General features: G+C 34.2%; 1 protein-coding gene across 4 annotated transcripts in view; it reads right to left on the bottom strand.

Moving 5' to 3' along the window:
* DPH6 (diphthamine biosynthesis 6) overlaps positions 1 to 26,182 on the bottom strand; it is a 200,179-nt gene that overhangs the window by 122,049 nt on the left and 51,948 nt on the right. For 3 of the 4 annotated variants that reach the window (XM_027879274.1, XM_027879272.1, XM_027879275.1), the window contains 6 exons: positions 25,400 to 25,461; positions 17,691 to 17,785; positions 14,034 to 14,121; positions 5,691 to 5,844; positions 4,645 to 4,776; positions 737 to 866 (listed from right to left, as the gene is read on the bottom strand). In XM_027879274.1, the coding sequence (XP_027735075.1) occupies positions 737 to 866; positions 4,645 to 4,776; positions 5,691 to 5,844; positions 14,034 to 14,121; positions 17,691 to 17,785; positions 25,400 to 25,461 (661 nt within the window). The remainder of the gene's footprint in view (positions 1 to 736; positions 867 to 4,644; positions 4,777 to 5,690; positions 5,845 to 14,033; positions 14,122 to 17,690; positions 17,786 to 25,399; positions 25,462 to 26,182) is intronic. The other variant, XM_027879273.1, reaches the window with a different exon arrangement.

A 26,182-nucleotide genomic window follows, 5' to 3' on the forward strand; every position in this document is an offset into this window, starting at 1 on the left:
AGAGGGTGGGATCAGTGGCACTAAGTTTCACAGGCGAACACCCAGGAGCCTATACTGGGTCCAGTCCTGCTCAACATCTTCATTCATATAACCTGGATGATGTGACACAGTGTACCCTTGGCAAGTTGCTATCCACATGGATCTTGACAGGCTGAAGAAACAGGCACACAGGAACTTCTCCCAGTTCAGCAAGAAGCTGCAAGTCCTACAACTGGGGAGAAAGAAATCCAAGTTCCAGTGTATTTTGGGGGCCTATTGGCCCAAAAGCAGCTTTACAGAGAGTGACTGAAGGTTCCTGATGGACACCAAATTGAACACAAGCAAACAATGTGCCCTTGTGGCAAAGAGGCCTGATGATATCCTGGGATGCATTCTGAGAAGCACTGCTAGCCGGTCATCAGATGAAAATGAAAAGCAAATAAAATCCCAGTGATATAAAACAGTTGTCAGTTCACTCAATCCACAGAGAACTAAGACTTGCAAACAATGTATTATCCTTCTGTAAGTCCAAACGGAGGGTATTTGTAAGCCTTATGATATATATTAAGGCAAGAATTTCTATCCTTAGCGTTTTTGACTTGAGAAGCTGTGATGTGATTACTCCAAAAGGGAACAAAACTCTAATTCTAAGTCTTTGAGGCACAAACATTTGGTAAAATGCTTCTCAAACATAGCAACAATAATTCAGTGTATCACAGTGTACCATAAATATACTGTAGTAGTAGTCTAATCCTACCTTGCTGGTGGACACAAATCAAATTCTGTCTCATAAATTGAGTTTATAACACTGAAATCTTTCATGCTCTTCATATACAGATGAACCAAAATAATATCCTTCAGTTTCAATCCCTCTGAAGTCATATTAGCTGCAGGATAAAAATAATATAGCTGTTAGAGATATAATATTTTAACTGTTTGTAGAAAGACACAAATCTTGGGTTTGTTCAGCAAAAGCAACTAGTAATAATCTAACTGTTGTCTAAATATGACTGAATACTTCACACCATACTTTTCCCAATATACAGCTATTGTTTTCATTAAATTATTTCATGTTAGTTTTCCAAATACAGAAAAACAGAATATAAAATAAATTTTATCTAGTCTAAGCAGTGGTAAATTCTTGCCCCATGAAAACACATCATGCATTCACGCATGTAGATATGTTACAGTGTAAATTAACTGTATCTGTAAGTTTTATTATCTCCATGTGGGGGGCGGGGGGCTTTATTCTGTGACAGCTACGAATTTACAAAGGACTTTGAATCACAAAAGTACTGAACTGAAAGCGACAATAAGAGGTCCTTCAGTGCATCACCTTCTTCAAAGAAAAGATCAAATATTTATATGCTATTCCAGAGGGATGCTTGTCTAAGCTGTTTTTAAAGACTCTCACTGCAATAATAATCTTCACATAAAAAAAGAGTTATGAATGGCAAGACAGACAATAGGAAACAGAAGTGGCCACAGGAGAAATGAAGGAAAGATGAGAGCAGAGGAAAGCTCAGGCAGACAGCTAAAGAAAAGATACTGAGAAGTCAAGATCATCTGAATGTGTATGCATAGAAGATTCCAGTCCTAGCACTCAGGGAGAATGTATTACTCTTATATAGTCAGTCATGTAACAAGATATGTGATCCGCTCTGCAGTGTGGATCTTTTGTAACTCATGAGCAATAGAAACTAAATGAAGACAAAAGCTTCTTTGAATATAGAACATATATAATAAGAGCATACTATGTCACCTAATTTAAATAAGTCATGTAAAGCTGTCCTCAGTGTAATTTTTGGGATCTTGCCCTTTAATGTTACAGTGTGTACATGTATATATATATATTAGTTTTCCATTTGAGAACTACAAGAGTATAAAGCCAGTCCCTGATTGTTGTTGTCTTAATGAGAAACGGTTTTTGTGTAAGACTTCTCAGTGTTTTTAAAGACAGTTTAGGAATTTGCACACTTTCATAAAGATTAGTTTGGTCACATTAATACTTTATTTTTATCTAAATGTCTCAGCTTTACTGCGATCCTGCCATACTTGGCAATCTGAAGTGGGTAAGTCTCATTGACAGAATAGTCACAAGTCAAAAGTGTGCACAAGTGATATAAGAGTTTATATAACAACTGATACAGAGCTCCTATGAAATCAAAATACATCTCCAAAAATATCAGTTGATAAATCAGCACTTAATGGCAATTCTGTCCAGAAATACAAATTACAGAATGCTGTCTGACAGCAATCGCTGCATCAATACCAGCTGTTATGTCATCAGTTAAGGAGGAAAAAAGGACAAATTGCCAATTTACAGCCAGAATTTTAGTCAAGAAGAAAGAGTCTTGGACTGCAATTAGAAGTTCTGCAGCATTATATGAAATACAGGAGGGAGAAAAGCCCCCCAACAAACTGACACATAGCTCCTCACACACAAACACCCTCACTCTAAATTTAAAATGTAAGAGCCAACAAACTGACTCTAATTTGTGGACACAGAGCAAGCTGAAGGCAGTGATTTGGATAAATTCATAATTTCAGCCTTTATCTAAAAAAATTAGCTAAGTAAAAGTACAATGCCTTTCCCACTGCATGAATTAGATGAATTGCAGAAAAGAACTTCTCCCTGGATTGCAATTAGAATAAAATTGACTCCCAAAGAATTCTCTCTAGTCTAAAGACATAAATGGTGAAGTGGTTACCAATCTTACTTGGGTTCCTCACATAAAATTCGGTTTCTCAGGGAGACGAATCTTACTTAGTGTATCTCCAGAATATACAGGGAAACTATACAGTCTTTCTCTTGAATTTCAAGACACTCATGGTTCCTTATAATTTATAAAATATGATCAGGTGAAACTCACCCTTACTTAAGCAAAACTGCCTAAACAGAACTAACCCAAGAGGTTACATTGGCTGAAGTACAGCTTCTTTTTCTTTTTCTTTTTTTTTTTATTAAGCGGTTATTCAGTATCCTAAGGCTGAGAGCCACAAAATACAGTATTCAAACTGTCTACAGCAAGTAGCATTTTTGATTAAATTTTCATGTGTAATAGAAATCCATATAGTTTCCTTCAAGCCTATGGAACTTTGCCATAGTAAAACTTCACCAGAGCTGCTTTGTATTATATAAAGCACAGCAATCTTTGTCATCTTCCTATCATATCTAAAGAAAAGGTTTAACAAAAGAGTTTAAGAAAATAAATGTATAAATAGTAATATACGACATTCCCTCCCATTTTTGGCTTCATAGAATTCCATTCGTTTTACCAAACAACATTTCACAGCATCTAGTAATAAATTTCCATTTCCAAATCCTTTTGTCAGCACTCATCCACTTTAGAGGTGATTAAATCAGTTAACCCAGTAAAGAGGTTAAAAGGACTGTGCTTATTCCATTCTTACAGAATTGAAGACCGAACTGCTGTATAGATTATGAGTTCAGAAAAACCCACTGGCAGGTTAAGTTCTCAGAAACAAATTGTTTCTTCTGCCATGACAGAACCATAATTCATTCAGTCTTCCACACCCACTTCCAAAAAGAGAATAAATAAATGTGAGAATTGATATTTTCTACAAAGGATCAGAAAATTACTTTTTTTTCCCCTTACAATAATACAGGTAATGCAAGTAATCTGCTGAAAGCAATAGGCTACTGCACTAGTCAAAGACACAATCTCTTTTGGCAGGTGCTAAGGCAAAAATACATACTGTATGTATTTGCAGATTTCCATTCAAATATAATGAGAATAAAATAAAACACTGCACAACCCTTTTGCTTCACTTTATAGATTACATGCAGACAAAAACTATTGTCATTTTTAGTAAATATCCACCTTGCTGATTTCCAAACAATCAAAAACTAGCTTAATGACCTTTTACCAAGTATAAATTTGCTTCTGAAAAAAATTCTAAGGTTTCTTTTTCATGCTATATTGAATCCTGAATGCTCAGCTGCACATGCAAAAAAAATATGATAGGATGATATCTTACACAGATTTATAAACAAGAATATGAGCTTAACCATTTAGATACTAACAATTATTTTCATTTTTATGAATGACACATGTATAAATAAACTTTAGAATGAAAAAATACAAACCAAAACCATGAACATTTTATTTTAAATGTCAGTATCTTCTAAGAGTGGGATAGTAAGGAACATGGATTTCATGATTCCCAAGATAGCAATATCTCCTTTACGTCAGGAATATAAATGAGATTTACTGCTACTGACCTAATCCTAGATGCCAAAATGTACAACAACTTTCTAGAAAACCTAATTTAAAATTATGGTAGCTACAAAATTGTTTTAGCAAGTAGACAGCATCCATAGCACACATACATACTCACACACAGTATATATTTCAAGAAAGCTATAAAGTGGGCAAATACTGTGGAAATAGTGTTGTTACTGTTATATGAACACTATTCCGGCTTTCCAAGGTCTTCAAAGCCAGTAAAATTATGATGTGTTAAACACTAAAGCTGGCAGTCTTGATATCAAAGATTCTAATCAAATGCAAAATGAGATGGCAAACCAATAACTACAACATTTAAAGTTATAAAACCACATGACAATACAGATTCTTCCTTAATACCATATTAAAAACACTATTAAATGACAGCAGATAACATATTAACTAAATAAAGTACCTTTGAGAGAAGAAAATGCTTCCCGTGCTGCATCTTGAGCATTTGTGTCTTTTGATGGAAGGAAGTAGGCAGTGATACCCGAAAACCACTGGTAACCACTCAGGGATTTTCCTGAACTTTCAAACATCTTAGCTATGGGAAATGAAAAATAGAACTATGATTATAATAGTGAAAGATTTCAGTTTAATAGGATATATTATTAGGATTATTATATATATATATATAATATATTACTAGGATATATTTTAAATTGTTTAATTAAGAAGAACTTCTATGGAAAAGAAAATCACAAACTGTAAAAACACGTTCAAAAATATTTACAAACAGATATAAAAATTTAGAAGTGTGCTGGTTGCAAAGCTTCCAATGCTACTTGACAAATCCTTCTCCAACACTGCCTTCAGAAAACATGTATTTAAGTAGCATTTAGCTGAGAATTTCACCACTTTCTCTCCTCTGCATTGCTGACCTTTCATAATGTCTCAGCTGTTTGTTTACAGACTTGGCATAAGAGGTGACACTGAAAAACTGAAACTTTCAAAAGTATCCAAGCAACATAGAAACAGATTATCGAACTTGTATTCCAAATTCTAATGAAGTTAGGTGCTTACCTGGTTCTGATAATCTCTGCAAATGCATAACATGTTTAGACGTTTCTAAGGCGCACCAGGCACTTATCAATATCCAAGAAATACCAAGCACCTAAATACCATTCAGTATTAAACAGTGTTAGCTGTGAAACTTAGTTTTCAGGAAGTTTACCCATCTTTGTATGTGATATAACAGTGATGTTGTGGTACTCTCAGGAGGAGAGAGAGAGGGAGAGAAGGAAGGAAAAAATATGTTATGCTCCAGTAACCTAATTCGAAATGCTTCATTAATACAGATCATCCATATCAGAAAAACATATTCTACTAGATTCTCTTTCTTCTGACGAGTTATTACAGGTCAAGAACATTCTTTTCAAGAATGTTCGTATACATTTACAACATGAAATATTCAATCTTTTTTTCTGATTTTTTTTCTTAAAGCTGTGCAAAACTCACTGAAATCCAAAAAATTAGGTTTCAAAGACTTCCAGATGACTGGAATGGTTTTCTGCGGTTCATCCTCTTCTGATGAAGGGAAAATATCGTCATCAGTGCAGCTTATCTCACAAGAACAGCTACTGACCACAAAAGTACCCGAAGATTCCTCCTGCTTGAGACAAACATTACAAAATAAGTAAGTAAACAGCATGTCAAACAGTATGAAATGAACATATTTTATCAAATTAAGGGTTTAAATTACAAAAAATACCATAGCTCAACAGGCATATATCTTAGAACAATTTACGGAAGAATAGCATGTGATTTCTCATTAGACTGCAGAAACTGGCAGAACAGAATGTACTCCTGTTGACATGTCATATGGAAGAAAAGTGCAGACTTGGTAGTAAGTAAGGACAGTAGATATGAAAAATGATGAGACTCAAGAATAGAGACAGAAAGAATAATATAACAAAGAAATGCTATTCCACAAGTATACACAGGACAACTACGTTTTTAAAAAAATAGTATAAACTAAGTGAACAAAGGAACTAAGACACAAAAGTAATAATTTTAATTAAGTTTAGTTAATACCACCATCAAACACTTGAAGCTGAGCATAAGACTAGCAAGAAAGTTTTAAAACTTTGGAACCATCAATGAAGGCAGTCCATGTAAAAAAAATGTCTATTATCTCAGAAAGACTATCCTTTCCATCAAACGCTTTGGTATGACTTGAGATACAGAAAAGAGCATTTCCCAAGATCTATACATCAAAGTAATTTCTTGACAATGAAGGAGAATTATCCTTCCCAAATGTTTTCTTAGGACTAGGAAGAGAAGACTACCTAACACACCTTTAAAAGCAAAATACGCAGGCAGAGTTGCTTACTTACCAGTCTTCAAAATTTCTGTGTTCATTATATTTTCCACAAGTTATATAATTACAGAATACATTTTTGGGTTTGTTTGTTTTGTTGGTATTTTGTTCTGGTTTTTTTTTGTTGTTGTTGTTTTGTTTTGGTTTTTTTGGGGGGTTTTTTGTTTGTTTTTTTTTTTTTCTGTTTGTTTGTGGTTTTTTGTTGTTTTTGTTTTATTTTATTTTAGAGCAACCAGAACCCCTACACTCTTTCATCTGATTTTCCTAGGCAGCCTAATGTGGAGAGCATATTAACTTTGGCATTACTAGCTTGGCTAATACTACTTGTCTTCATCTAAAAGCAATATGAATTATGTCAGAATTCATCTATAAACCTTAACCAATTACCACTGCATGTTGTAACTCCAGATTCTATCAATTAAATTTCTTCACAAATATCTCAATATTCACATAGTGTCTAAACTATGCATTTTACTGCAGACTATTTAACACTAAATTCACAAAAATTTTAATAAAGCTAAATAAAACAAGATAAAAAGTTGACAAAATAGGAAGCCTGTGGTAATCCTTAAATATAGATTAGAAACTACTGAATATTCTTTTAGCTGAAAAATTAGTGTTCCATGTAAAATGTCATTAAAAAAGTATATTAACATTATATAGTGAAGTAATTTTTACTGTGTTTAACTTAATTGTATTTAATTTTATTGTATTTTTTTCTTTCCTTTGGAAACGAAAACATATCTCATTGCACCTTCAAAATTTTCTCTTGATATTAACTACAAAAAAAATGGCAGTAAACTATAGCATGCATCACAGGTCTGCAATGATAACTCATTTACACCAATATTTGACTTCACTGGAGCGAAAAAGGATTTTGCTACTTTAAAGCAGTATTTGGAAATTTTAAGGAAAGGCTAAAGTACAAAAAGGCTAAAGTACCTGTGAGAGAAAACTCAACTCTTCTTCCGTTAAGAGGGCTCATGGGTAGTTTTAGAAGCACTGTAAACACTAAAGCTATTCTCTAAGAGAGGTTAATGTCCTTTGATTGGACTTCATTTTATTCATTCCTCCAAGAAAGACATGAAAGTCAAGGCAATAATCCACTTTACGTGAATCAATTGCACATGAGAGGTTAAAAGAAGTCAAGCATATGTAATCTAACAGCACAAAGATGAAAACTGCAATTCAGCACAAACATTACATGCATTCCAACATTACAATATACAAGCATCCAGAAGCATCCTTACCATTTCCCACTCATTGAATTACACCTTTGGCTACTGCCATCAGTATTTTGGCGTTACCTAGAGGGCTGCCTGATAGTCCCTAAGCCTTCAGGTATGACTTACAAACTAACAAAGCAGTATCACAAATAGGTTTATTAAAATAGATCCAAAGCTGGACTGTGCTACAAGAACCAAGAAAATTCAATATTTTTTAAAGTTTCCAATTTTTTTCTTGTGAGTAGTCACTTTAAGGAAGTATATACACTATGTAGCGGCATCAGGTGTTAAAAGTGCTACCCCTTCCTTCTTGCAAATTGTTGTTTTATTAAATTAGTTGCTTTCACTGGGTAATTCATAACATCCACCAAGAAGAAATCAATCTGCATTGCAACACGGGCATTCAGGGGAGTACTAATGTAACATATATAGAGTTTGCACTTCTTGGTCCCACTCCTTGAGTAAGCATGCACAGACATGGTGATGTGAATGATGCTATCACAATGCTGATTTGCGTTTTGTTTCTACATCACCTGAATTTTAATGTCAATATGCAACAAAAATCCATCACTAAGAAAAAAATATTGTTAACTAGAAAGGGAAAAGTTCCAGCTTGCCAGTTTGTTTCTCACTTTTATAAAGTTTTACATAATCACCTTTTAAGAGATTTAGAGCAACAGATATCTTCTGTAGCTGCTATTAAAGACCTGTAACTTCTCTTCATTTCCTAACCTGCAGTACCAAATTCATATGCTCTGCAAGTGAAAATGAAAAAAGCACCTATTCCACTTTTATGTTATTTGTTAAAATTGTTCATTCTTCTGTGTTTCTAAACATGATTTCTTGAAAATATCTTTCATAAAAAAAATTTATGGGAATGTAGTGAACCTCACAGACTGTACCACAAGTGGTTTAGTATAACACAGAGAACTCCCCTGTAGCTTTCTAATTTGCTAATATTACAAATATCTCAAATTGATGCCACATGAAATTTTCATATCATCCACAGTCACAACCCTTTTTCCTAATAGGTCAATATTTTATAAATAATTAAATTTATATCAATATCACTTCACAGAGATAAATAAAAGTATATATATCTGTGTTTGCACAAATAATAAAAAGCTGGTCAGTTGCAAAATTTTTGGAAACTACTACGAAATATCAGAAATTTTACAATCTCCATTATATAATTGCAAAAATAATTATAGACAATAATTATAGACAACTGTTGATGTCAATGCCTATGATACATCACAATGACTCATTAAAGGCTGAGTCCCACAATGCTCAAAAACCATGGGTAATCAACCACTACCTGCAGCAGCACAGGTGCAGGCTACAGAAAAGTATTAAGTGTGGAACTTGGCACTCGAAGAACAGGAGGCTCAATAACAGCCTAAGTAGAGCTGCCAGACTCTGTTTAGTAGCTATATTCAAATCTCATACAAATGTTGGTCTTCCACTCCTCTCAACAGAGAAAGTAATCTAAGAAACTAAAACTTATAGACTGTCACAAACAGACTAACTTTCCCTGAATAATATTCTCATCACTTTAAAAAGAAAACATCGAGCTTGCAATAATGACATTTTAATTAAATCTTACAGAACCTATTTTATCACATAACATTTTCATGTTAGTTCACAGAAGCAATATATTTTCTCATTTGTTACACAGTTTCTCCCACACCCACTGTACATTGTGATACCAACCTAATTTTGGATCAGAGCCTGCATGTATGCATACGCTTAACTATATTCACATAACTCATGTCATTGATGCAAGTGCGCTCAGAATGAAGTTAAGCAAATGCACGAGTGTTACAAGATTCAAATTCTCCTGTTGAAAAAGCCTTGGAGCTAGGACTTTGACTGATATAGCTGAAATTCCATGCAGTGGTCTTTTATGAAAACAACAGATTGCCTTCTTGAAAAGCTTACATTCTCCGCTACAGAAACTGGTATAAAAACCTATCACAACACAGTTCTAAAACTGATAACTCTCCCACTGAGCAGCAATGAGGATACAGTGGAGCAGAGATCTCAGAAGGCATAAGATTATGATAATCTTTTTATTCCTTTTGATGTACCTTGATAACAGAACTCCTTGAAATAAATATAATGAGAGACCACATACATCTTGCAGTATTTCGAGTACAATACGTAGACTCATAGGAAAGTCTTTTACTCCAAAAGACTTTCAAATAAAGTATCTTCATTATGAAAAGGAAACTAAAAATTATCTTTTCTCAGAGAACTGAACTAAACCTGCAATCAAATGGAGTAGGAAAGAAAATCTTTTATTTACTATGTTAGTGTTTGAAATAAATCAGCATACAAAAAAAATTTTGCAGTATTTGTAACCAAGTTTTGAAAACAAAACTACAAGGGTTAGCTTTATTCTTGTGATGCACAAGGGAAACTAAAGGTTAGGTAGGAGAAGTATCATTCAGTGATGACAAACTATTCAAAAAATGCTACCCACAATACCACCAGCAAAACATGTTTTGCAACTTGTAATTCTTTCCTGTTTTCCCTGACATCACTGACAAAGTCTGATTCTACAGCTAAAGTCCTGCATGTAGATTAACTAAAATAATTCAGGTCAGAAGGGACTGGACAGAAATAGGCAACAATGTTAAATCAAATATAACCTGCAGGATTGTGCGCCTTTAGTACACACAATATGCAAATATCTCCTGAAAATCTTCTCTAAATTTACAAGTTAAAAAACTTTACAAGTGTTTTTAAAATTATCTCCAAATTGACCTGTGAAATAGATTTCCTGATGTTTAACAGGAGCAAACTGCTTGCACTTCTGAAAAGTGTCCCACCCACACAAGTCAAGATCTTTTACAAAGATGAAAACACAATATGAATTGATGAGAGGTAATATAATGCAATAGTATTATACAAGAAAAAGCAGCAGCAGGTATGATTCCTGTACCTCTTAGAGGCAAACAGGGTCTTTTCTTCTGCCAAATGTAGAAAGAAAACTACATGACTCCCTCTAATTCTGGACTATCCATAACTTGAAGGGTTGCAGTTTCACAGCTTGTACTGTTGGATGTATGAGTGCTCCTACTCACTGGAACATGGGAACAAAGTATTCACTATCAAATGGATGAAAGAGCAAATCTGAAAGCATGAACAATAGCTAATATGTTCACTGCTGTCATCAGAAGTATGTTCCCATCAGCAGAGGCTCCAACAGCTCTGATTTCTGTTTCTGTTCATTTAAAAGTCAACACAATAGAATAACAGTACATATGCACAAAATAAAAATTTATGGAAGTTCACTGTGCTGCCAAAGCAAAAAAAAAATAGTTTCATAGTTGTATTTTTCCTAATTGAAAATATTCAAAATTAATTTTTTATTGAGTAGAAAAGCCAATACACTTGATTTAAAGATTCTGAAATATGCTTTGGAAATTGTCTCCCTTGAACAAAAAGCATTCTACGCGGTAAATGTATGAAGTGACTGTCTTATTGGCAAAGTAAAATACTGATAAAACTAGGTATCTCTATTAGACCAGTGACCTTGTTTTTTTACCCTGAAGTAAACGAGGCATTCCCAAATTTTGCACAAGTGTTTTATTACCATTATTATTTACTCTTAATATATAAAATGCCTATAAAAAGTATTTACCAAATTTTTAATAATATTTTAATAATAAAATCTTTATTTATCTCTTTAGTCTTTTCTGTATCACTGTTTAAGAAAGAAAAGAGGGTGTGTTAAAAAAAGTTTCAATTATTATGCAAAAACACATCTTGAAGTTGCACAGTAATGTATAAAACCAGAGCAGTGAGTAAAATGTTATATTCCCCTAGGCACAAGGGCTTATTTTGCTGCCAGAAACAATTTAAAACAAACTTCTAGGCAGGCTTTGTAGTTAAACATGAAGAGATTTAGCTAAAGAAAATGCATTATGGAGGAGGAAAGACAGCAGAGACTAAGATTACACTAGCTATAATTGCACAATGATTTTAAAAGTAAATTCAAAGAATGTAAAATTAACACCTGTGGCACATAACAACGATAAAAATTAATATACAATACAGTTAAAAATATGAATATCTCACAGCTCAAACGATAACAGAACTGATGTCATAATACTTATCAGAATTATACTTCACTGTGGAGTCTATTAATGTTTTCTTCAAAGTGCTTACACAAGTGGCTACTTTTACATATTGTTCATAAACTTTTTTTTTTTCTCAATTTTCAGCAATCCCTTGAAAGCCTGAAACTAAAATTAGTTCTCCTTCTAAAGCAGTTTCCCCCTGCAGTACTTTGTTATTGTAGGATTGGATTTCACGTGCTGAATTACTGATAGTTAAAATTTTCTGTAGGGCTGGTTAGCACCAAATAGTGAGAAGAAGTTCATTATTACAGCCATATCAATCTTGAAGGTATGCATTTATCATTATGCAGTTAAATGATGCTAACAGTTATACTCTGAAAGACTTACTACTTCTCCATACTCACAACTTCTCAGAACTTTAGCTTATTTTGCCATGACATAAAATAATCTATGGCCAAAAGATTCTAATGTTTTTCCTTATGAGACAACCACTGCAGAAATTAGACTATTTTCCTTTTAATTATACAATACATTAGTTTATATACCAAAGTCTGGGGCAACCCTCTGCAAACCTTACCTCTCAGAAAGTGTGACAGCTTTGTCTAAAATGGATTGCAAATATGATTTATGACAACAATGCCTGAAAGTGTGAGGCTTTAACCAAATCTAAAACATCTACATAAGAGGGGGAAAAGAGTTACTGAACAGATGTAAGTAATATCTTGATTCTTATATAAAATGTTGTGCATTTTAATATGATTTTTTCCTGATTTATGTAAAGCTTTGTGGTTTTCATTTTCCTTAGCCTGTCACATTGTAGTGATGTAAGGTGCATTTTAGCATCAAGTTTGCCATGAGCAATAAAGTCAGTGCCCCCAAAGAAATATTAATATATTATCACTCTTCCCCACCCTGCCCCATTCCCAAAATTTCCTTTATTCAGATTATTTGGTTTTGCTTCACATAGTTAGACTGACTTTTCAGTCACCCACACAAATATTTAATGTTTTATTTTTGAAAGAAATACCAAACTAGAAATTGACAGGATGAAATACAATTTACTTTCCAAGGCAAAAATGAGGCCATCATAGAAGAAAAACATAGAGGTATTTTACCTGTTTGGAAAAATAAAATTAAAAACAAAAAAGGGAGGGGGAAGAGGGGAAGGTATGATCTATTGAAAGACATTCAGGAAATGTAGTTGCTTAAGAGACATGAAATGTGAAATATCAGTATAATAACACTCTATAACAATCTCTGCACTTTGATCATCAAAGTACAGAAAAATGTAGGAAGAGCTATAAAAAGATGACTGCAACAGTAGAAGACAGATCATGATGCACTCTCTTCAACAAAATATTAAAAATTATAAGGATTCAGGAAGAAAAAAAAAAACCTTTTCCCCATAAAATAATAAAAGGAAAAACAGAAAAGCAATGATAAATACTAAGAAAATTTATTCTGGTTTGACCTTAGTTCTGCTCATATGAAAGTCTGTAATATTTAAACCACCAGAATTCCCATTCCTGTTCTGATGTTTCTATAGAATCCTGAACTAAGAGAATTAATCCCAGTGAACTAATGATTCCTTTAAAATTTTTGACCAAGATGAGCTCCTCTACATGATCTGAAGTTATTCATTAGATGTATCTTTCATATGGAAAAAATAAAAACCCAGTATGTTCAAAACTCAAGCACTTGAAGGTTAGTGAGTTTTTAAATCATCCACCTTCCATCAGGAACATCAAGAAGAGATGCCACTTCACAGTAAATCAACACTGTTCATACGGTTGCCTAATACAGCTGTGTTCTACAGTGTAGCTAACTGTACTACACAGGTTATACATGTGCTTGACTGAACCATGCTGGCTGAGCACCTTGAGGCTTCAAGATGGAAAATGCCACACAAATATACTACCTAAATACTATACTTCCTTGTGTCAAATATACTCTTTGGACAGAAGGAAGTATTTGTGTTCATTCTTTCCTTATGGTAAGTTCTGAAATTCAACAAAATATGTATACTGTTATTTGAAATTATGTACATTGTTATTTGAAATTACAAGTACATGAGAATATGTAGGTTCATTTCATATTGTGACAAAGCAACAGAAAAATAGAAAGCATGCATATATCTTCAAAGGACAAACATTTTCAAACTACTTGCCTTATTCTCCAGGTGTGATTTTAAAAAATGAAGGTAGGCCACAGGTGCAAATGCATCAGCTGAATGCATGACCACCTTGGATGAATCTCTGAAATACAAATATTTTATATATATAATTTCATATGTAGACAATACTTAGTCTCCGTATAACACAAGTTCCAAGGTAACTAATTGAAAATCTATGCATTTCTTATCTGTGTTTCCATGTAAATTAATAAAAAGTAGTTTGATATATGAAATCATATTCTCGAACATACACATTATCTTCAAGAATTTTCAATTTTCAAAAGGAATAAACTATACTTCCTGTATCAACTGGCACTGGCAGGATGCACGAACAACCACAAAACCACAGGTGAAATGCAAAGCATAAGTTTGCTTTCATTACCTCTCCAGCTGGGGTCCCCAAAGCAGCATTCAGGCAGAGGCACAAAAGAAGGGACACAGGCACTGCAGTGTCTCAGTCCATGATAGAGGATCACCAAACCTGCTGGGTTTGCCTCTACTTCAGGGATTTGCACAGGCATAATATTCTGCTTTGATCTTTCCCACAGCAGGGCAGGAATCTCAAGCAGGATATTTTGCTTGATAGGGTACCCCTAAGTCTATCCCAGGCCTATGTTATCTAAACACAGATGTTCTACTCATCCAACACACAAGGCCAAACAACGATTAGTATGATATACGTATTTTTTGACACTGCAACTGCAGGCCACTTGAGTGTGTTTACAATTCTGCTCATCAGTCTTCCCTTATTTTCCCCGACTTTCAGACCAGTTTTGAGAGAATCAAGCTTTAGTCTATGGAAGCATAAATTACATTATGTTTTAAATCCTAGAGACTAATATGTAGAGTAATCTTTTAATTTTGTCAACAGGTTTTGTAAAAGTCCATTGTTTTATGTTCCAGGGATTAGTTTTTTGAAGTATTAACAATACAGAATATTTCACACTGAGAAACTGACTGATTCAATCATCTTGCATCTGATAGTGATGACTACTAGACACAACTTTTTAATGCCAAATGTGTTGGTAACAACAAAAAACTTCCAGTGTGCTGATTCAAATTAGTTAATTTTAGTTTTCATTTTTACAGACACAATCTGTCATACTTTGATTCACAAGAGGTAGTACCTGTTATATCCATCTGCATGATTTTACTACTTAAGAAAAAGGTAACTCTAGGAAACAAACATCAGAAGGTGAGAAATGCAAAGAAAACATAAAAGAAACTCAGGCACAGTACAAGAAAATCCCAAAATTATTGCAAATAAGGACTAAGAACACATAACTTTTTTAAAACCACAGTGCCCTTGGTACCTTCATAGTGTTCAATGAGATGATACAGACAGATTTCTAGTAATGCCACATAAAACCCGGGTAAACTCAAACCAGTTGAAGTCTTAGCCAGATCCCAGTGCCTCAATAAAAGAGTATAATTAATAGAAACAGTTGTTCTAGAAAATGTATTTTGGGGATGTAAAATAACAAAATATTGCACAATAATCATAAATACCTTTAACATAAGAAGGTGCACTTCCCTTTAAGCAAACTTTTAAAGTATTTTGATAAATATACCTCATCGTCATTCTTCAGAGTAATTATCAAGATTTTTTATGATTAAAATATTGTTTATATTTAATATAGGAACATAAGATACTTTTTAGATAGTTTCTTAAGATTAAAATCATTTTTTTCAAATGACCATGATGTCTTCTACGAGAAATCAGTAGAAAATAACTTCAGGAATCTTTAGCAACAGTAATATATCATTAAAATAGTAAAAAAAAAGACACCAAGACTCCAGTAGTATCTCATACCAGGGTATCCTCTGTGTCTGAGCACATTCTCAGTAAAATTTTTCTGCTTGTTATTCAAGTTCAATATGGGAGAAATCCAGCACTTTTCAGTGATGCATTTACTACTTTAAATTAACAGAAAAACTGATATCAGAACAAAAAAAACCCAGTTATTAGCTGTATCTGCCTGCTGAATTTAAAGAATACCTAGTAAATGTAAAAAACTCCAAAGTAAAAGAAGCGGTCATACTTGCATTTTGCATGTTCCAGTTCACCAGTACAGCAGAGCAGATGTATACCCAAACCATGGATATCTAACCATTTGGAAACTATACTAGCAGAGTTAGCAGGATAATAAAGTCTATTTAGATTCAGTGTATATGAAAAGTAAGAACGAACAGCAGAAAATAACTAAACTTGTAACTTATTTAATGACAAAGGAACTACAAAATATTTTTCTTAAAAAGTCCATAAAGTAATAGATTTCATATGCATGGCCCCTCAAAGGACATGTTTTTATTACATGAATAATGTAAGACCTAAGCAGGACTACTCAAGCCAGAGACACACAATGCCAGTGCAGCTATTCAGTTTCCATTATGGAAATGTATATTTAGAAATAGTTGAGGAACTGTTTATCAGTCCACTGTGCCTTATATTTATTATTAAATACTCATTGATTTATATATTTATATATATTTTATTTTTATATATTTTATTTTTATATATTTTCTGTGTATTTATTGTTAATTTTTATTATTATCTGGAGTATCACCAAGGGAAATAAAAACAACTCAGTCAGACCATCTCTGTTTTAGCTTTTCCTAGTTACTTGAACCGTCTTTAAACCACTGATAGCCTGAAATACATCTAGAATATATTATAATACATTCCTATTTAAACTGCCCTTTCGTTGATCTCAAATGAAGGACACAGTCAATCAGTATTTCAGTGACATCTGCCAAACTAGCTGCCATCACTTTTACCAATTTTTCTATTGATCTCCTCCCAAATGCCATGCAATGAAACAGAGCTAACTGTTATTGGTTCTCTATTGCTTACGCAGACAGATCCCGGTCTTACACTAAAGTGAAACAAACAGACCTTCACCATGAAAGTCTATATGCTCCATAATCTTGACCTTCCCTAAGACAACTGAGAATCAATCACCAATATGTGACTACTAGTCTATGTACTTGTTAAGAAAAGAAACAGCAAAGTACCTCACTTGAAGCAAGGAGGTTTAGCTATTTAACAGGCTAATAAGAAACTGGCATCAAGACACAAATATTTTCCATATCTCACTACACAGATTTTAGCAATTTATGTCAAAGGAATAAATTACTCAGTATAATTGAGATGGATTAATGAAAAGTTTGTATTTAAAATATCCTTTAGTAATTGAAGAAAAATGTTTATCACTAACATTCTAAGCCGCTAAACTCACACACACACACACACACATATAGTTAATGGGACCCACAGGCTACTGATGTGGCAGTTTATCAAATTTAGCTGTAATGAAAGATAAATATTACAGGCAATTTGCACTTCATGAAAGGACAAAAGTGTCAGTGTGTAGGTATCAGTTTTACCGCAGGCCATAATCAGCAAGTAAACGAAAGAGCAAATGTCTAAGAGTTTATGAACCTCTTTGAAGGCCTCATCTTGTCAAGTACTGATTTAGGTTTTCCGAGGACTTTGCCAGTGTTAAAACAAAGTGAGTGTGAATTTAGAGAATGTGTTTTACCACTGCCAATGCCATGTTTTACCTCTTACCACCTCTAGTTGTCTCAATATAAACTTTTGATATGTACCTGTTGCTTTAATATAAGGAAAGAGAAGAAACTGTTCCTTACACAACTATTTTCTTCTTAAACAGAGGGCAGTCCAGAGTGAATGTTTCATATTCTCCACCTTCTCCACAAACATGGACTCCATATTTCTCAGAGAGCTAGCACAAAATGGAAATTAAAATGTAAGTATTACATTAAAGCAGTCTATTAAACATATAGTGCTAAAAATGTCAAAACCAGCACACTACACACTGTTTGTTGGCTGGGGTTAAACCACAACATGTACTTTCTAAAGGACTACCCATCACAAGGCTAAAAAAATCCCAAATATCATACAGTGGGTTCTTGATTTCTTTCTATGCTTATTACAGCGATCTAAAAGTTACCAATGTGTTACAGTTTAAGTAGAACTACCACTGTAACATTCAGATAAACAAATTAATTCCTAGATCACCTTCCTCGGTGGCCATGTTTAGATTCTCATATTTGCTTAACCCTCTAGCATAGCTAATTCATCTCTACAAGAAACTTGTACCATGAAATCAACACAAGAAATAGCACTTCACAAAGAAGTATATTTTGATAAATACTCGTTCCTTCAAAAAAATCTAACAAATAGAACCAATGAGTATTTTCTAAGTCAAATGCAAAAAGCTAAAGCAAGATATAAAGAGGTAAAAACATGTTTCCTTTATAAATTGTACTGCATATACTTCCCAAATCAACATATATTTATGAATATTCTTGAAGCTTTAGATACCCCAGTATCCAGCACCTCTACCACACCTGAGCATGGGGAAGCCCTCTCTTTGTCTGCAGGAGAAATCCATCTTCCCAGCACCAGATTATACCACCTTGTTAAGTGTCAGAGCAGTAGTTGCTTCAAGCCAAGTCCCATCCAGGTTTTCTAACATTAAACAAGTACTAACATTCTGCTTTAAGTAGCTCATCAGAAGCCGAACTGCAGTCTTCAATTCCATTGCAAACACCAATGTTTGTATTGGGAATATTTATTTAACCCCTTTATGCCTTTCCTTAAAGGAAGAGAAGCCCACCCATGATGCTTTTGCAGTTGAAGAAGCAAGGAAGTTCTCCACAATATGTCAAAGAGGATTAGAAAACTCTGTCTGGAGGCTAGAAAATAATTCCAAATCTGTAGTTTGCTTCTTTTTAGGCAAACATGAGACAGGGTTATTTACAGCATACATTGTGGGTTCCATTTTTAAAATGGTTATCAAAATATTTGTGTAGCAAGTATATCTATTTGATACACTCAAAGATTTTTATTAGTGAAGCTGAATGCACAGTTTCTTATATTACAGCTCTCTTTCAAATTTTTTTTTATTATTTTAAAACTTTAAAGAATGTTTATGACTTTAGTTACTTACACTGAAGGTCCAAAAACTGTTTAGCCTTTAATGTGGAAAAAAATGAAAATGCTCTGATAAAACAATACCTTGGTAACACTCTATGTGAATATTTAGTTGCTTGGTCATGTAAAATCTAAATCTCTTTTGGAACATATATTAACATTTTTTTCAATGTCTTGTTATGAGAGTTATTTTTCATTTTTCCTTTCCCACTTTCTTTCAAAGAAAAGGAGCAAAAGAAAACCTTTAATCAAGTGCTCATTAAAAAATTATACTCCTGACATAAAAGACAACTCCATCTGTCAACAATGGCAACAAGGTTTCTATAGGACAAATACATCAAGAATAATTAATTTGATGCAACAAGAATGGACAACCTACAAAAGAGTTAGTCAAAACCTTTTATTCTTACTCTTGTTGCAAAAAAAACTTAAGAGAACTATTTAAAAAATGAAAGAGAGAAAACCAGGAAAGATCTTTCTAAATGTAATCTTTCCACAGTGAATACTAGGAGTGACTGTTTCCAAGTCACTTTCAAAATTGGTAGCTCTGCTTGTAAACATTTGTGTCTAGAATAATTATTGGCAAAATAACATTGAATCCTCAAAAGATGTGATACTGTTTCCTATCTTTGTTTTGAGAAATCCTCGTTTTCAGTGTCACTGGCTTCAGCATCATTCTCGACACCAATTATATAAGGTGCTAAAGGATTTTCAGTTCCCGCAAATTCAACAAGAACAGAGGATATCCAGCTGCTCATAGAACAGATTCTTAACGTTCATTTAACAAAGTCAGCAATATTTTTAAAATGTCATCAATGACATCAGAACTGTGCCTTTTAGTCCTTTAGCATATTAACATTTTTTGAAGACCAATTATTTTGTTTTGCAAATTGTATGCTACATTCATAACAATATGACAGCTTGGACTCTAATATAAATTTTATGATTGCTAAATCTGCCTTCTAATTCAGATGAGTCAGAAAACTGCAATTTTACAAATTACACTTAACTAATTGCAAGTAAAACATCTTGTAGACCACACAAAATTTATCTTAAGTACAGAAAACAAGGTATATAAATGACTAGTCCAAACATTACCCAAAGAACAGTCTCTTCCTATCTTGGGAAGAAAACACTTAACTTCAGTAATCAAAGATAAATATATGAATTCAAGTTATTCTTTTTTTAAGTGAATACTTTCTTCTCAGACAGAAATTGAAATACTTAGTAAATTCTTGTAACTACAGAAATGCTCTTTACATCAAGATATTCTCATCAACTTCTGAGGCAAGTATAGAAACAAACATTTTCCTATTGCCTATTAGCAGAGCTAGAGGTATGGACAAATATAACCATAATGTCCATTTACCATTTTGTTAATGAGTTCTAAGGAGAGTGAAAGCATCCTCTGAGATTTCCTAAGTTGCTAGAAAATTCTTTAGTGTAAAAAGCTAAGACTCCTGTTACAGAGGAAACAATGAGACATGAAAGCAATTTAATAATTTAGAAATTATCTAGCAACCACTCCTCAATAATTAATCAAAGACATATAATTTAGAAAAAAGCGACAATTCAAAAACTTTCTGTAATGCCAATGTCCTGATCCAGTAAAATCACTTCTGCTAAAAGTATGTGTGGCAGATTATCATTGTGCCCATCAATTCAACCAACCTCTATGTAGTCAGAGAAATGCTTGTAAAAAGTTTTTTCCACTCACTGGTCATCATTTTTCTGCTTCTACAGCAGCAAAATATCTCACCTCTATGTTAATAATTATTATAATTTCTACTGTACACATAAACTACTGCGAATAAGAAGACTGAAAATGTAGGTGATATATATTTTTGAACTTGTGGGTTGTAGATTTGTTTGCTGGTTTTTTTTTTTTCCAATTAACATTAATATGCCTCTTATAATATCTCAACCATAGATTTTTTTCTAAAAACAAAACTATTACTTCATGCTTATTTGTTATATATCTAAAATACAAATTGTAACAGGCATATTACAAGTCAATTCTGGTCTCACTGCTTGTTCCTTAAGGTAAATTTTTAGTACAATTAAATACAACACAAAAAAAAGTTAAGTTCTATTTCCTGATACGTAGTACCAGATAGGTTGAACTTTGTGAACACATGGTAAAAGATACTCCCTACAAATCCAAAATTACTCAACATGTCATAAATGTTGTGAATCAGTATCAAAGATCCTTGGCTCTGAGGTTGGTGTAATTGGAAAAATTTGGGGGTTTTTGACTATGGGATGATCTGCTCAACACATGGTCTACTGACACCTGACAGGATGCACCTAATTGGGATAAGGGGAAAAGGAGTTCTAGAGCAGGAGCTAGTGGGGGCTTGTTGACAGAGCTCTGAACTAGCTAAGCAGTGATGAGCAATGGGATGGTGTGCCAAATCTTGAGAAAAACAGCACTCAGGGGATCCCTCAATCTACTTTATGAGATGTTGGTTACAATGTACCACACCTGAAATGTTCCTACACCAATGCACACAGAATGAAGAACACACAAGAGGAGCTCAAGATTTTGGCCAAGTCCCAGAGATTTGACATAACTGACATAAGTGAAACCTGGTGGGTTGACGAGACCCTATTGGATGGTTACAGGCTCTTCAGGAGGGATAGGCGGGCCAGAAGAGGTGGAGGGGTGGCACTGTATGAAACGGAAGGGTTAGAATGTGTGGAGCTCCCAGCTGGCAATGGCACAGTTAAGAGTCTCTGGGTAAGAATCAAGGGGCAACCGTATCCTGGGGGGCATCAGGCAAAGCATCACCAGCTGGTCAAGGGAGGGGATTGTCCTGCTCTGCTCTGCACTGGTGCGGCCTCACCTTGAATATCGTGTGCAGTTGTGGGCACCACAATGTAAGAAATAGCTTAATATTGGAGAGTGTCCAAAGGAGGGCAACAAACCTGGTGAAGGGCCTTGGGGGGAAGCCGTATGAGGAGGGGCTGAGGTCACTTGGTCTGTTCAGCCTGGAGAAGAGGATACCGAGGGGAGACTTCATTGCAGTCTACAACTTCCTTGTGAGGGGAAGAGGAGGGTCAGGCACTAACCTCTTCTCTCTGGACACTAGTGATAAAACCCAAGGGAACGGCCAGAAGTTGTGTTAGGGGAGGTTTAGATTAGACATCAGATAAAAGTTCTTCACCCAGAGGGTGGTTGGGTACTGGAACAGGCTCCCCAGGGAAGTGGTCACAGCACCAAGTCTGACAGAGTTCAAAGAAGCATTTGGATGATACTCTCAGTTACATGGTGTGACTCCTGGGAATGGTCCCGTGCAGGGCTAAGTGTCCCTTGTGGGTCCCCTCCAACTTGGCATATTCTCTGGTTTTCAACAAAACTGAAGAACATGCAGAACATTACTTAATTAGTTCTAAACAGAACTGTAAAAATCCTCACAAATTTAATACATCACACTAGGAAAAATGCTGTAATGAAAAACCCTGCACCTAACTGAATAAACTTAAAATAATGTTAGGTGTCAACAGAGAACACAAAAGACAATCCACAAGAACAGGAAAAAAAGTACACATTAGCAAAAAACCCCAACAAGAATGACAAATTTACCATGAAATTTGAAATTAGATAATACAGCAATACAACGAATTCAAAGATACATGAGTATATAAAGTTGTGGCAGTTTTGGAGTTGTGCAATATTAAACATTGATTCATTATGGTGTTTGGTTGGAATGGGGTATGGTCAGAATAATAAATTTTATCTTTCCTCCTTACTGAAAACTGGGAACTACTTGTTTTCACATTCTGTCTGCCAGAACTTCTGATGATCAAGACTTCATTGATTTGCAAAAGGGTATTTTTCACATCATAAACCTAAGTATTTCTCTTTAGTTTATACTTAATGATTTGGCCTTAAAGCCAACTAAGTATCCAGTAAAAACTGTTTATTTGGACTGATTTTGACTTTCATAGTATGCATATACACCAGAAACAGCTAAACAAACTAATAATCAGTTGTGCAGTCTCCCCTACAATGGTCTGGCAAGCAATTGCAAGCAGGGTCAGGATGCCCTACTCCAACATCTTAAGCTATGCAGCCATTGCTCTATTTATTGTTGTATCAATAACAGATAAAACCTGGAAATGTGGGGTTTGAGATTAAGCCATGACAGTAATAATTTCAGTGAAACCAAGTAAGTAAGAATCACTTCAACTGAGCCATCAAACACCATGAAGAATACATTTAATTCATAAAAAATACTGTGTAGTTTTGGTTTTCATAATTGTTTTCTTTTTAACACTGATGGTGACATCAAATGCAGAAGAATACTTCTTATTAGCACAACTAAAATTGCAATACTTGCTGCTACAGTTTTAAAGAAAGTCAAGCCTGCTGATTCAACTGAGGTGAGGAGCTACCCATCTGAATCCCACTGAAGTTGCAACCTGAATGTTGATAACAGAAGGTTTCTGTGAATGCAGGGACAGTACTTACGGACAGCACTTTCCTCCTTTTGGCTTATATAACTTGTCCCACATAAGTATCAAATGTGCCTGACCAGTGTAGAATTGATATTACACAGTAATGTACTCTCTTGCACTATACAGCACCTCAGTGTCAGAGCCAGCATAAACTTGTGGTCTCTGGTTTAGTGGCTCATTAGATGAGGCAAACAGCCATGTTAATACAGCTTCCAAATCCAAAGTTAGTTCAGTGTTCAATTAAATTACATTACCTAATCCAAAAGATCACTGATGCTTGAAGTAGTGAACTCATTCTCTCTTCCTTCTTTTTCCTGTAGAAATCCAATCTATACTTTCCAGGATAAATCTACTCTCTCCTCTAACTATTCTTGTATCTTTCAGATATCCCTAGATTTAGCAATTATTTACTGGTTTAAGTGTACCTTTTTTATCACTCCTTGAAATAAAATGTCTGCTGCTGGCAAAAAATCAAAAATATTTTATATATAGTTAAAGTATACTTATTCTTGTGTACTCCTACTGTGTGCCTGTGCCTCTGCCACTGCTTTTTTACCAGTACTGCAAGTGTTTAGGAAGATATTTAATTCCCTACTTTCCTTTGTTCCCTTATTCTGGAGCAGGAGAAAACAGCTTTTCTTCTTTCTCACTGGTATTCTTGAATTTTCACTGTAGTTGAGATGATCTAAAGAACTAAGTGAAGCAAGAGTCACAAAAATAGATGAAGAATGGGCTCTTTGTATCAACTAGTTTACATAGTGGAGGGGAGGGAGAGGGGAAGGTTTCTGGCCAGATTCTCCAGCTCTGAAGCAACAAACCTCATCACTTCAAGTAAGGTTATTTGAATGTTATGGACCTTAATTCTTCCTCTTCAGTTTGCCAAGCGTCAACTATCTATCTTCTCTCCAGCCATGCAAATAACTAAAAAAATGGAGTTAAACTCAAGATATAGTTGCTATGTAACTCCACTATCTTTAAGCAGCAAAAGAGATTTTTAAAGTTCCTAACAAATTCTGGTTACTTTTTCTTTCTCTTCTGCACATTTGCCATATCCTTAAGTGTTCCAGAAAAATAAGTTACGAAGCCAGGCTGAATGGTAACTACCCAGATTAACAATGAAAAGCATTTTTAGGAGATAATTTTTGGAAAGTTAGACAGCCTACACTGATGAAAGTTACATCGAGAGTCTCTTAAGAGCCAAACATGAAAATAATTGTAGGTTTTTAACAGGCTTAAGGACAAGGAATTCTGGTATTGTTACAGATAATATATAAAAACATGCTTTCAGAACTGTTATTCCTAAACATTACTTAGCTTGATGTTTGATGCTTCTACATCAAACTCAAAAAAGACTCAAGTACAAAATCTGGTATTTCTTCTTTTCCCTAGTTAAATTTTTCTTTAAATAAGTCTACTAGCTCTGTCTATAAGCATTTTCCTGCTTTTTGGGCCACATAACTCTTTGCACAGAATTAAGCACATCCTCAGGAATAAAATTCCTATTCCATTTTTGAAAGTCCCTACTTTACACAGTCTGATTAGGGAAATGGTAGAAAACCTCCAGACAGGGATATCTTTGGGGATGTTCATCACCAGTGATTTTGCCACTACCATTTCTTGCTGTGAAAATCTCCAACTTCCTTGCAATTATTTAGCTTTCTCATACTGACATACAAGTTAGTGTTCCTGCAATATTAAGGTTTCTTGTTTTTAGTTTGTTTTAAAGATGTTGACACCATTTGCGAACTACGTCAAGAAATTATGTTTTTCATATCCGAAGTGCATATCAGAGGCTCATAGTCTATGTACAAAGATAAACTTTGGGTTAGCACCTAATTTCTGAAAGTAATTTTTTATTAGGTAATTTTACTGAATTTCTGCCTGCGTTACTTTTTAATTGCAACTTTACCTGTATGAGTACCCTTTAATTAATACTCACCTCTAACAGAATAGGCTCCATTTGATCTAGAGTTTTTCCTAGATGCTTATCTGGATCCAAACCTGCAAAAAACCCCAAAAGAATAAAAATATTTCTTATTAAATACTGTTATGACATCAAGAAAGGTTTATTCCTTTTTCTTTTTTTTTTTTTTTTTTTTTTTTTTAATATAGGTTGTCTCCCTGAGAAACCCCACAGTATCTAAAATAATTTCTATCCTAAAGAAAACACACTTAGTCAGAACTTTCTTTTATCCCCTCTGGACAATTGGTTTCCATCTTTGTGGAAGAATAAAGCCCAGTACCACTTCACTACACATCAACTGCAAAAGCTGTTTCCCTTTCTTCGAAATTTCAATAACCATGAAGTAAACACACAGGTCCATGGTAATAGAAATACTACAGAAATATTACCTCTTTGAGTCAGAAGTTACCTTTGTAGATACCTACTGAATTAAAATACAAGTTAGTTTTTCTTATAGTTCCTGCAACTGAAAGGGACACAGAGCATTTTCCATATTTTTCTGCCAAATATTCTTCGCGTGAATTACCCACATACAAACATTTAAGAATAAAAAGTATGGAGATACAAAGAAAGCTCAGACTTACAGAACATTTTGAATGTTGTACCTTTAGATCCACCACAAAATATTGTGTATGATGTCTACATTTTGATTTACTTTTCTTAGTAAAAATGCAAGTCCTATTAACATCTGATAGCTACTCTAACTTGCTCATCTGTATTCCTGTTTCAGCTTTCTGACTTTTGAGTTTGGGCAACTCA

Source organism: Empidonax traillii, unplaced genomic scaffold (assembly GCF_003031625.1).
Source record: "Empidonax traillii isolate 1590-97213 ecotype Southwest subspecies unplaced genomic scaffold, ASM303162v1 scaffold53:size2875158, whole genome shotgun sequence".
Taxonomy (NCBI): domain Eukaryota; kingdom Metazoa; phylum Chordata; class Aves; order Passeriformes; family Tyrannidae; genus Empidonax; species Empidonax traillii.